Raw genomic sequence first — 14,054 nt, 5'->3', positions numbered from 1 at the left:
GCCAGTGCACATTTTTAATGGTAAGTCAGTCAGACTTGTGTTACAGTACTTCAGACAAAATGCAACAGACACTCTCACAGACGCACGCTGATGATCCAGTGTTATTCTTCTTCTCCTTCCTCTCACAGTCCCAGTGAAGCTTTCAGAAGGGAGGCCATGTCATCAGGAATGGTGTCCTCGTCACCTAGATGAAGGTTCACGAGTAAAGCACATCACTTTAACACAGTTAAATGTATTAATGAAGCTGGAACAGTATCCAGGCATTTCTCACCTTCCTCAGTGGCTGTCATGTCCTGCTCTAGTTTGAGTTTCCTCTGGCCGATACGGAGCATGTCGTCCTCGATTGTATCTTTGCTTATGAGCTTGATCACCTTCACATTCCTATGTCAGGGAATATACGGTTTATAATGCTCAAAAACTTTGATAAAGCTGCTAATCACAGACAAGCTATCTTTATGCAAATAGCTGCTAATAACTTTTATACATTAATAACTACGAGTATTCTGACCTGGTTTGACCGACACGGTGACACCGGTCCTCTGCCTGCTTGTCGTTGTACGGATTGCAGTCGATGTCGTGCAGGATGACGATGTTAGCGGAGGTCAGGTTGATGCCGAGTCCTCCGGCTCGAGTGGACAGCAGGAACACAAAGATGTCCCGGTCAGTATTGAACTGGTCGATCAGCACGATCCTGTCATCGTGGACAGAGGAAGAGGATCATAGGATGGGTCTAAATCTCTGGTTAAACATTAAGTGGTTTATTTCATAGCTCACTGTCTGATCAAATATTTTTCAAGCTATGAGATTCAAGTCGATAATATTTACAGGATTGAGGTCATAAGTGGTATGCCCCAAGGGACTGTGTTAGGTCTGCTCCTTTTTATATTGTACATCAACAACATCTTCAACGTGGTCAAACACAGTATCAAAGTCTTCGCTGATGATTCCAAACTCCACAAATTCATTCAAAGCTTTCTTGACCACATCCTCCTCCAGGAAGATATTGAAGCTGTTGTGAAGTGGTCCCTAGATAATAACATGGAGCTAAATCCATCCAAGTTCCAACTCCTTCAACACAGCAAGAACGAGGAGCTTAAACTCCCTTACACTTTACCATCTGAAGAGGTATGGTCAGGTGAAGCGTGTTAAAGATCTTCGAGTCTACATCGACCAAAGTCTCAGCTGGACAGCTCATATCAATATTAAGATAGCGGAGGCCAGCATAAAAAAGTCAGTTGGGGCTTGAGAACCTTCTCATGTCAGGATAAGAACACAATGATGCTCTTATACAAGTCATATGTAAGGTCCATTTTAGAGTATTGCTGTCCACTTTGGTCACTGCATCTTCAATGTGATATCAAGATTGAGAGCATGCAAAGATCCTTCACAACAAAAATTAACGTTCTTAGAATTATGACCTATTCGAACAGAATTAAGGCTCTCAGCTTCTATTTCTTACAAAGGCGCTGTGAGCGATACGCCATCATCTTGACCTGAAAAATCCAGAACAACCTTATCCCTAATTGTATCAACATTGAGTTCAATGAATCTGCTAGAAGAGGAACGACATGCATCAGACCTCTTGGCAACTCACGGTACAGCGGTGTCAACACGATGATACTGAACTCTCTCTCATCGGTCGCACCAGCTCTCTACAATGTGGTGCCAGCAAACATCATCAAGTCAATCCCTGCCCTGATCCTGATGAGTTTCAAGACAACTTGATAAGTGGCTCAGATCATTCCCCGAGACTCCACCTGGGTACCTTGGAGCGAACAGGAACTCCCTGTTGGAGTGGGTCGGTAGCCAGTGATAATAGCTGCTACCCTGGGAATCAGCAGTGAAGATGAGATATGCTTGGCCTGAGGTGATCAAGCTTGAAGCTGATCCAAGGTATCCAAGGTAAGGAAGCTGTTTAAAATCATTATACACTCGTCTCAAGCAGCCTTCCCTGGGTGTTCATTGTGTCGGATGTGATTATTATATAATTCTACCAGCGTGTCAGCGACACAGTAGCTCACACGGCTGTACCAATCACAAAACCAGGGAGTAACTACTGCAAGCTCTACTCAGTCTGCACAAACAAAATCAGAATTAAAATTCAGTGAAAACTCAAGGAGGAGATGCAATTTCTGTGAATTTGGACGGACGCCACGTGACGGCAAAAGCTCAATCAGCCTATGGTTGGTGAGCTAAAATAATTCAAATCAATAAAAACAAACAAATTAAAAAAAAAAAAAAAAAAAACACCCAACAACCCACACCCCAAATCATCAGCCTACGGCAGGCGAGCTAAATAAATAAATAAAATCAATCAATCAATCATTGGCCTATGGCAGGTGAGCTAAATAATAAATAATTGGCCTATGGACGGTCAGCTAAATAAATAAAATACAAAAAAAAAAAATTGATAGGCCTATGGCCAGTGAGCTAAATTTAAAAAATAAATAAATAAAATCATTGGCTTATGGACGGTCAGGATGGATGGATAGGCCTATGGCCAGTGAGCTAAATTAAAAAAATAAATAATAATAATAATAATAATCATCATCATCATTGGGGCGGGGGCGGCACGGTGGTGTAGTGGTTAGCGCTGTCGCCTCACAGCAAGAAGGTCCGGGTTCGAGCCCCGTGGCCGGCGAGGGCCTTTCTGTGTGGAGTTTGCATGTTCTCCCCGTGTCCGCGTGGGTTTCCTCCGGGTGCTCCGGTTTCCCCCACAGTCCAAAGACATGCAGGTTAGGTTAACTGGTGACTCTAAATTGACCGTAGGTGTGAATGTGAGTGTGAATGGTTGTCTGTGTCTATGTGTCAGCCCTGTGATGACCTGGCGACTTGTCCAGGGTGTACCCCGCCTTTCGCCCGTAGTCAGCTGGGATAGGCTCCAGCTTGCCTGCAACCCTGTAGAAGGATAAAGCGGCTAGAGATAATGAGATGAGATGATCATTGGCCTATGGCCAGTGAGGCAAGTAAGTAAGTAAGTAAATAAATACAAAAATAGAATCATCAGCCTATGGCCGGTGAGCTAAATAAATAATAATGAACCTTCTCAGATTTGATCATGCTTTAAAAAAAAAAAAAAAAAAAAAACTACCGGTTGCAACTCTTCAGCACTTCGTTATCATCAGACTCAAAGTGGGTGTGGCCTAAAGTTTGAGTTTCATAAAAATCTGAGAAGTCACTTCTAACTCATTTTAAATTCTCAATTTATTGCGTAATCTTAAAAAAAATAAAAGGTTGAAAATAGTAGATTATTTAAAACATGATTAAAACTAAATCATGCTGGTACAGTGAGTCACATTGCCACCTGAAAGCTCCAGGGTTCCCGGTTCGACCCGGAGCTCGAGTTTCTGTCTACGCAGAGTTTCACATGTTCTCTCAGTGCCTGTGTGGGCTTCCTTAAAGGAACAGTCCACCGTACTTCCATAATGAAATATGCTCTTATCTGAATTGAGACGAGCTGCTCCGTACCTCTCCGAGCTTTGCGCGACCTCCCAGTCAGTCAGACGTGCTGTCACTCCTGTTAGCAATGTAGCTAGGCTCAGCATGGCCAATGGTATTTTTTGGGGCTGTAGTTAGATGCGACCAAACTCTTCCGCGTTTTTCCTGTTTACATAGGTTTATATGACCAGTGATATGAAACAAGTTCAGTTACACAAATTGAAATGTAGCGATTTTCTATGCTATGGAAAGTCCACACTATGACGACAGGCGTACTAACACCTTCTGCGCGCTTCGGCAGCGCATTGATACGGAGCTCAGATATCAATGCGCTGCCAAAGCGCGCAGAAGGTGTTAGTACGCCTGTCATTATAGTGCGGACTTTCCATAGCATAGAAAATCGCCACGTTTCAATTTGTGTAACTGAACTTGTTTCATATCACTGGTCATATAAACCTATGTAAACAGGAAAAACGCGGAAGAGTTTGGTCGCATCTAACTACAGCCCCAAAAAATACCATTGGCCATGCTGAGCCTAGCTACATTGCTAACAGGAGTGACAGCGCGTCTGACTGACTGGGAGGTCGCACAAAGCTCGGAGAGGTACGGAGCAGCTCGTCTCAATTCAGATAAGAGCATATTTCATTATGGAAGTACGGTGGACTGTTCCTTTAAGGTCTTCTGGACTGCCTATATGTATGAGATACAAGTGTGTGCTTGGTGCACTGTGATGGACTGCTCATCCAGGATGTACTCACCTCTCTCCCTCACACACACACACTTCCTACGACAGACTCCAGACCCCTGTGATCCTGATCAAGCACTTACTGAACATGAAGGAAAACTTAAACGTATGCCAATACTAAATCACAATTCACAGCCATCCTCTCAACAGGACAGCTCTAAATGTCATCATGTACGTGCTGGCCAGAAATAGCTGTGAAGAAGGTGACAGGAAGCAGCAGTGACATTTACTATAAGGTCTAAGAACAGCAGGTACCGACAGCTTTCGTGATACAGCCTCATACTGCTGCTTTATGGCATTTTAAATGGACAAATTACATTCTTGCAAGCTTGTCTTGGTGTAATGCATTTCAGAGCCTTTTTTTAATTGTGACGTGACCCACCTGTCACCTATGGGTGTGGAGCCGTCCATTCGGATGTACCTGTGCTTGTGGTGTTTGAGCAGCACCTCCAGGATGTCCAGCATCATGGTGAACTGGCTGAACAAGGCCACTCGGTGACCCTGAGGAAGACACAAGCGGTTGTGGTTACTGGGACGGAGTTAGTTTACTGTATATACTGTACAGTGCTGTTCAAAAGTCTTGCCCTGTGTCCGAAATCACTCACTCGTTCACTGCTCCCTATACAGGGAATTACTATATAGTGAGCTCAGTGATAAAATGGAAAAAAAAAAAAAAAAACCACTTTCGGACACTAGTCCGTCGCACCGTTATTTATGTCATTACTGTTGCATAATTAAAACGTGCCAGATCAGATTATTTTCAAAATAATAAATACATGCATGTATTTTTGTGATAAAGCCATATTATACTGAGCGCATTTCCCACATTAATCAAAACAAAGTACCTGCATCTTTCAGTTCTTTTAAATCAAGGCTGAATACTTTCTTTCTTCTACACCGCTGCCTTTTATTCAATCAAATTTGAGGCTTTTGATTTGATTTCTTTCAGCATGACCACAATGCATGATGGGATGTATTGCTTTGGTTAGTGACCATCAGTTGCATAGATATGGAGCACTTGCATGTGATGTCACAGCCGATCCAGATTGTGACAGACGCCATCTTGTCGGTCGAACGCCATATTCCGCCTTCTACTTCTACCTTTTCTTCTGGAAAACCCTACTATATACAATTCTACTACAACGGCTGTGGCTACAAGCTCTCCCTACCTGTGCACGTTTTTTATGTTTATTTTTGCATGTTGTTCGTCTGTACCGGACTTCAATATCCACTACAACCGTATGGACTTACTGGACATTGGTTTCCAGCAGAAAATGATGGTTTGTAGCGATTTCCATCGCATGCACAACATTCCGGACAAGATAGCGAGACCAGCGGGGTCTCCGTGGATTGTTATCGGAAGCAAAGCGAAGGAAGCGGCGCCGGGAGTGGAAGCAAAAGCGAGGCTGCAGAGCCGGCCTGTTGACTAAGCTCAGAAAACAGCCACTCAAACCTCCACTGCTAAGCCTCCATCTCTCCAACGCCAGATCCATGTAAACAAGACGGACGATTTGGAATTACAGCTGGAATTACCTTATTCTATTCTGTAATCGGCTGGTCAGTGCTATACTCAATACTTAAGTGACTTACCCGTCCAATGAGGATTCTTGTTTACAAGATGCCACATCTGAGTCGCTGACAAATCCTGAATTTCTGTAAAGATAACTGTCCAGAGATTTATAAGCATGCAGTGCTTCACCACTGAACAGCGAGGGAACGTTAATGAGGTAATTATACACGTCTGGGTATTCCGCTGGCAGTTCAAAATCCGGTCGTGAAAACTCCGTCCGGTAAGCCATAAGGGTCACAAATCTGTAGATCGTTTATTTTAGACATATATCTAGTTATCTGTTCATTTAGAAAAATGAGCCGTGTAGTCCGTCGGTTGAAATTGATCCATTCTGTACACGAGTGCAGCAGTATTCAGCGGTGTTTTTTACCGACAAGATGGCGGTTGTGTACTTTCCGGTCACGTGACTGCAAGATCTCTATACATAGAAGACTAGATGCCTCACCGCGTATTCCAGAACGTCCGCACAGGGCGGCCATCTTACCACAGGCAAGCTTTTCCACAGAATTTGCGGTACACTGAGGTAAGACCATTGAGATGCTTAAATGTTTATACTCTTATCTCGCTGAAATTTTGACGTATATACAAATGGGTTGATTTCTTAAAACATTATTAATGTGGTTGTAATTCTGGGTGCTTGAACATGCTAAAATCGTACCTTTTCTCTTCAAAAACGACTTACTGCAGCTTTGTCAAAGTTGTGTTTCATGCTAGGCTAGCTCGTAGCACCAAGTAATTTTACATGGAAGGTCATGAGATAATATTTTCAATAACTGAAGTTGCACTTGCACATGGTTTTCATTTTCGGGTTGGTTAATTTAAAACAACCTACATTATGATTTCTAGAGGAAATTAAATTACTGACTGTGACGAGATGCCAGACTTCTGCGCGGCTTTCGGTTGCTCGAACCGGCGATGTCTGGAAAGTAGGGCACGCGGGATCACCTTTCACCAGTAAGATAATACATCATTTTTTTAAGGATAATCGGTAGAGTTATTTACTTAGTGAAATAATGTCCAATACAGTTCCTGATATGAGCAGCCGGGCTAGGACAACAGTATCATACTGTATTGTTACATTTGGGTGTGAGGTTGTAAGTGAGTAAGCTGTTTATTTAACTTTAGCTTCCCCTTCGGCCCTATCACATGTAAAAATATTTTCACTAAAAATTGGAAATAAATTGTATGGTTATTTGTCCTAAGGCCGCAGTTATCCATAAGTATGCAGTGTTAGGCTTCTCACAGCATAGGAATTTCAGCATGTATTTTTTTTAAAACATAAAATGATTATTCATCATTAATATCATAAATACATACTTCCGTTTGTTTTTTTTTAAATATAACAAACCAAACCGTTTGAATATCGATTGAAATTTGAGGAAGTTACGGTCATCTGAAAAGTACATATCTACCAACACAATGTAATGGGTAAGCCAGCTGTCTGAGGTAAGATGGCCGCCATGTGCGGACGTTCGACTTCGATGACGGGCAACGGGGACGAGGCATCTAGTCTTCTATGTATATCTATGATCAGTTGTACAAGCACTTTTCATGATGCATTGTGGGATACTTTGAGTGCACTATATAGGGATAAGTCTCACTATACATTCGGACAGCACTACAAAATGGCAAATTCACTATATAGCGAGTTATTTCGGACACAGGGATTGTCTTAAGCACATGTAAAGACGTACACTGAGTATCTGAGCTTTGCTTTTTTTTTTTCTTTCCTTTTTAAAAACTTATGACTTTAACTTTACTACATTTGAAAGACAAATATCATACTTTTCACTCCACGACATTTCTATCAAGCTCCTCGTTACTATGAAGCAGCTTTGAAAGTGGATGTTTTTTCTTCTTTTTCCTAAAACGTGGTTGGTTTATTCGCAGGCGACACTGAGACAGCCGATCAGTAATCACTAGGGTCGCGTCCATAGACACTATAAAATAAAGTTCAGTGATTTCTCAGCAGCGTTATTTAACACGATCAGTTGATGGCAGAATGGAAGGAGGCGATTCTTCTGGCGAATGCACGCACTCATGGCCATATCTAGAACCCATGTTTCAGTTTTCTGCAAGGATTAAAAATGTGTTTCGTGTTAAACGTTTGCTGAAAACGAACCACATCACGGTCTACAAAGACTCGCCGTCCAACCTGCGGAAGCATATTGAGATATATAAATGTTTTATTCCAAGAGAAAGCTTGTAACGAAGTTGTCTGTGCTTTTAGAGCTAGCGATAACGTTGCAATAGCTATGCAGTCTGGTTAGTCAAATGACTTTCTATAGATTTGCCCGCCAAGTTGCCGTCGCCTTGTCCACGGCTAACGTTAACACATAGCTAGTTAACTTGGACACTGTTAGTTAGCATGTAAAAACGGAGTTACGCTAACGTGAATAACGTTAACTTATCTGAAGTCCTTTCAGAAATATGTGTTTTAGCATAATCTTGCCAAATAAACAGAATGTAGAAATATTTATTTTTCTAGTAGCGTTAGCTACCCAATATGATTTAGAATTTGAAAAGAGTTTGCTAGCATGACAGGTGGAGTTTCGCTGAATAGCTAGCTTAATGTTAAACCACCATGATGGCACAGCATGCGTTCATTTTGTGAATTCACAAAATAATCCAGTCGATTGCTTCAGAGGCATGAGGTATTATAAGCGTTGTGACAATAATACAATAACGTGTTGGCAGAAAATGTACTTTTAATACTTAAGTATTTGTAAAAGCAAGTACCTTCAGTAATTTAACTTAAGTAGAAATTTGACCGTAAAATAAAATACCGTATTAATTAATATATATTGAAACAAAGTCAATATTTGGTGCGAGACGACCCTAAATAGTAGTCTCAGGTACAATGAGTGCAGTTTTACACTTGTGTTCAAAATAATAGCAGTCCAACACGACTAATCAGATCAATCATTGTTTTTGGTGGAAATTATATTACTACATGGCAAATAATTTACCAGTAGGTGTAGTAGAGTCATAGAAAACCAACAGACCCAACATTCATGATATGCATGCTCTTGAGTCTGTGTAATCGAATAATTAAGTGAAAGGGACGTGTTCAAAATAATAGCAGTGTGGAGTTTAATTAGTGAGATCATTCATTCTGTGAAAAAACAGATGTCAGTCAGGTGGCCCTAATTTAAGGATGAAGCCAGCACATGTTGTACATCCATTTCTCTCTGAAAACCTGAGAAACATGGGTCGTTCCAGACATTGTTCAGAAGAACAGTGTGCTTTGATTAAAACGTTGATTGGAGAGGTAAAACATATACTGTAAAGAAGTGCAGAAAATGATGGGCTGCTCGGCTAAAATGATCTCCAGTGCTTTAAAATGGACAGCAAAGCCAGAGAGACGTGGAAGAAAACAGAAGACTACCATTCGAATGGATCGAAGAATAGCCAGAATGGCAAAGACTCAGCCAATGATCAGCTCCAGGGTGATCAAAGACGGTCTGAAGTTACCTGTGAGTACTGTGACAATTAGAAGATGCCTGTGTGAAGCTAATCTATCGGCAAGAAGCTCCCGCAAGGTTCCACTGTTTAAAAAAAAAAAAAAAGACGTGCTGAAGAGGATACAATTTGCCAAAGAACACATCGACTGGCCTAAAGAGAAATGGAAAAACATTTTGTGGACTGATGAAAGTAAAATTGTTCTTTTTGGGTCCAAGAGCCGCAGACAGTTTTTCAGACGACCCCCAAACACTGAATTCAAGCCACAGTACACTCTGAAGACAGTGAAGCATGGTGGTGCAAGCATCATGATATGGGGATGTTTCTCTTACTATGATGATGTTGGGCCCATTTATCGCATACCAGGGATCATGGATCAGTTTGCATATATCAAAATACTTGAGGTCATGTTGCCTTGTGCTGAAGAGGAAACGCCCTTGAAATGGGTGTTTCAACAAGACAACGACCCCAAACACACCAGTAAGCGAGCAGCATCAGGGTTCAAGACCAACAAAATGAAAGTTATGGAGTGGCCAGCCCAATCCCCGGACCTTAATCCGATAGAAAACTTGTGGGGTGACATCAAAAATGCTGTTTCTGAGGCAAAACCAAGAAATGCAGAGGAATTGTGGAATGTTGTCAAATCATCCTGGGCTGGAATACCTGTTCACAGGTGCCAGAAGTTCTCAGAAACCGTGGTTATACAACTAAATATTAGTTTAGTGATTCACAGGAATACTAAATCCTTAAGATTTTTTCAGTTTATACAGTAAATATTTGGAGTTTGTAATGAAAAATGCAGACACTGCTATTTTTTTGAACAGCCCAATGTTCATTTTTCTTCATTTTCTGTAAAGTAATTAAAATAGATACATTTTTCTTCATGTTTTGATGTAGAATATAATGTGCAGTGTTCCCAATGCATGGAAATAAAAACTATTATAAGGATTTTGAGCTTTGCTCACATTTTTAAACACACTGCTATTATTTTGAACACAACTGTATGTTGAAGGAACTGAGCATCTTCCAGAACCAGCCACAGTTCTTCTGGACACTTTGACTGTCACACTCACTTCTTCATTTTGCACCAAAACCCAGTAGCCTTCATTATGGGTTCTTTTTTTCATCTGAAAAGTGCTCTCTTATGGAACATGCTGCTCGGATACAAATTTTTTTTTTCCTCTGTAACACTTAATTTTGTGCTGGAAAAAAAATAAAAAAATGTTTGGAACTCTAAAATGTTTTTGTGATGTTTTGACTTGATAATGAAGTCAATTATAAAATAGAAATCTATAACAAAGTTTGTATGTTAACACACACACGAAAAACACATGGGGTGCCCAAGACTTTTGCACAGTACTGCGTGTAGAATGATAACCGCTAGGTCCTAACATCCACCTGTTCTTTGAGGTCCGTTAGAAGGCGTGTGAGGAGGTGGAGCTTCCCAGAGTCCAGCAGCTGCTCTGTGGTCAGCTGATGCTCCTGTAGCATATGGTACTGCTGGCACAGACGGTGCAGCTCGAAGTCTGACATCACCGCCATGTCCTGCTCGATCAGAACCGGGTCGGAGTCGCGGTGACTCGGCTCCTGTTTGGCCACAAAGCACCAGGACAAGAACAGATCAATTTAGAGAACCTGCTCCTAATTATATAACAAATATGGTCTTATACGTATAATTAGCAATATTACAGAAGCTGTCCTTTATCATTTTTTTGCAGGTTGTCCTACAGTCACCTGATCAGTACGTTTAAATTAAACCTGACAGATGTAAAAGGATCTTCTTCCGCTACACAGCCTGAGGATATCCTCACATTAGGATGAATCATACGCGGACGCACCTTGAGCATGAGGCTGCTCATGGCGGACAGGCGTACACTGGAGTAATACTGGCGGTGCAGTAGTGGGTGATTGGCCATCTTCCTCAGCTGCATCATGACATTGGTCAGTTCCCGTTCTGGGTGGGAATGACAGACAGGATGGTATTTTATTCTAGAAAAAAAATTATTGATGCGTTTACTTTGTTAGAAATGAAGAGTGTTATGAGCACTCCTCAATCGTATTTAATTATGATGATGATGATGATGAAGCTTCTTGTTGTTGTCGTCGTCTCTTCCCCTTATAATTGGGACAAATTACAATCTGAAGAACCCCTCCCTGCAACCTCATCTCTCAGAGATCCTCACTCTTCTCCAGGGAGGTTAATGATTTTATGACCACAAATGTGTGTTCAGTAGTTCACCTGAAATTCTCTTTCATAGAAACGAGTTAAAATTTAACAGTTATTTCAAGAAATCGAGTCATACAGGAGCTGATGGATGCAAGCAGTGTATGACTAGCTTGACTGGAATAACTTATTCTATCCACATTCACTGGATTTTGAGAAACGGAGCATTTCTTGAAAATTCGATAAATAAAAACTTTATACGAAATATCCAACAATGATTTCTGCTTTGAATGTGAACAAATCGGCAAAATGACAGGAGCAATTTTTGAAAAAAATGCAATAATAATAATAATAATAATAATAATAATAATAATAGAAAACTAAAATTTAAAAATTTATGTTCTTACCATCACATACTTTCATTCCATATTGTGTTAGGGTTTTTTTTATTTTCGAGTAGTTTTTATTTCATCCTTAGCTGGTTCAGCAACACACTCCATCCTCCATTTTGTTTTTCTCTACTCACAGTACATGAGCTGATATCCTAGTAGTAGAGTAGCCAATCAGAGCGCACGATTGCTCATATCCAGTGAACGTGGATAGAATAATTCGATATATTCTTTTAGTACTGACAGTTTCTTCACCTAATGAATTCATTCCACCGCTTAGCAGCGGCGTGGGAAGACATTGTCGGCAGGGGGTGCTGTGACGTGACCTGGGACATTTTTTTTTGAAGGGGGGTCTGGGGGTCCTCCCCCAGAAAATTTTGTATTTCTTAGATGCAATTTCCTGCATTTTAACCAATCAGGCGTCCGAAATCCTTTTAAGCTTGCAATTGCAATATTTCGTTAAACTGCCTACTACTTATAGGCCTAATCCGTAAAAACGACGTTTTTTTTTTTTTTGAGTGATGACGGAAGAATCTGAAGCCTGTCTGTCAATGACAATTCTCAGTTAACACGATTACGAAGGACAGGTTATTTTAGAAGCAGAAGCGCACAGCTGTGGTTTAACAGTCGCAGGTTTTACATCTGCTCTAGATAAACTGAAGGAGACGCGGATTCCACCCGATTACAGCCTTACATACCCAGATCCAGTCAAGCGAGTGTGCATTTCAAATACAGTAGTTAGTCGCACGCACGCGCGCACACACACGAAACAGAACAACACTCTCGCTGGAACAACACAAACACCATGGTTCTCTCAATCAACAGACCGAAATCCATGAACCCACTCATCCTACTACTATGGGTTAGTGACACTAACTTAGTGTTCTATTGCAAAAATCACTCATAAAAGTGATGCAGCGGTATTTCACACTCCATTAAGAAAAGTAAAAGTAAAACATGATGAGCATGGACACACCGTTTTAAACGAACATTTTTTAAGACTGTAGTTACATCTGAGTCAACTTCAAAGCACGATGCTAGCAACACCTGCACTTGTTCAAGGCATACCAAATAGGCTCAAGTGAACACGTCACAGCGGGCAAAATTAATAACCAAATGGCCTTACCTTAAAACGCTGTCTTGATCATATGACTTCTCGCAATTATTCCACTTAAATCCACACGGTTCTCTTCTGAGACATAGTAACTATTAAGTATCAACCAACCAACCAACCAACCAACTCTTACTCTTCTCTACAGACGGTCGACTCGTACTCGCTTCCTGTTGTAATTTCGCGCGCTGAAAAGCTGAACGTCAACGTCACGACAAAAAAAATTCTGATGGTCCACTAGGCTACATATTAAGTTACAAGTTTTAATTAAATCCTTTTTTAAATAACTAAAATGTAGCCCTCATCATCCTACATCTAAAACATGACATATAAAATCAGCAGAGCCAAATGAAAACAAATAAATAAACAAATATATTTTCACGCAAGTTTTGTTTTATGTTCATGTCAGTTTTGAGGGTCCACCACCAGGGGGTGCTGCTTAGTGTGTGTCACGTTAATAATGGAACAATCTTGCGTGCTAATAGAAAGCTAGCTAGTAAAGGCATGTCTTGGAAACGTGTACTTCTGTAAGAGTCGAGATTAGATACATCACATGCCGTGTACGTTTTCTTTTAGTCAGTTTTTCCTTACATAATAGCAATCCGATCCGATCTCCACTCTTTAGAGTCGCTATAGCTATAGAATTGTACGTCAGCTAATGCTATATTCTTAAACATGTCTGCTTTGTGTATAAGATTCTTACAATAGTGGTAATGGTTAGATGAGAGATGGGGGGGGGTTTGTTTTCAAATAGTGTTTTTATTTCATCCTTGGTCGGTTCAGCAACATGCTCCGCCATTTTGTTTTTCTCAACTCATGGTACAGTATATATGAGCTGATCTCCTAGTAGTAGAATAGCCAATCAGAGCGATTGCTCATTCCATGAATGTGGATAGAATAAAAAACACTGTTTTTAAAAAAAATAAATTAATTAATTTATACAGCTGACTGAAAGACCCTTGTGATTTTCAACATATTTTGTAGAAACTGAGGCTAATTCACTTTCATCATCATCTTTCTTCAACATACTCTCGGTGTTGCTGGAGCTCTTTAGCTTGCTGAACAGTGCGTCATAAAGCTGCTGCTGTTTCTCGCTCATGGCACAGAACTCGATCTGTTCCTCCTTGGCAGGCAGCTGCTTCAGGACCTGGTGAGCACGACAGAGATGTTCAAAC

At 40.9% G+C, this 14,054-nt stretch overlaps 1 protein-coding gene across 3 annotated transcripts in view; it reads right to left on the bottom strand.

Annotated features, from left to right (window-relative positions):
- Positions 1-14,054, bottom strand: part of smarcad1b (SWI/SNF-related, matrix-associated actin-dependent regulator of chromatin, subfamily a, containing DEAD/H box 1 b) — a 48,919-nt gene continuing 34,865 nt past the window's right edge. For all 3 annotated transcript variants that reach the window (XM_060909184.1, XM_060909185.1, XM_060909186.1), the window contains 7 exons: positions 13,909-14,026; positions 11,054-11,169; positions 10,614-10,802; positions 4,566-4,684; positions 509-691; positions 272-381; positions 1-184 (listed from right to left, as the gene is read on the bottom strand). In XM_060909184.1, the coding sequence (XP_060765167.1) occupies positions 123-184; positions 272-381; positions 509-691; positions 4,566-4,684; positions 10,614-10,802; positions 11,054-11,169; positions 13,909-14,026 (897 nt within the window). In that variant the 3' untranslated portion in view covers positions 1-122. The remainder of the gene's footprint in view (positions 185-271; positions 382-508; positions 692-4,565; positions 4,685-10,613; positions 10,803-11,053; positions 11,170-13,908; positions 14,027-14,054) is intronic.

This window comes from Neoarius graeffei, chromosome 25, assembly GCF_027579695.1.
Source record: "Neoarius graeffei isolate fNeoGra1 chromosome 25, fNeoGra1.pri, whole genome shotgun sequence".
NCBI classification, from domain to species: Eukaryota; Metazoa; Chordata; class Actinopteri; order Siluriformes; family Ariidae; genus Neoarius; species Neoarius graeffei.
This window is presented reverse-complemented; position numbering and strand designations above follow the sequence as displayed.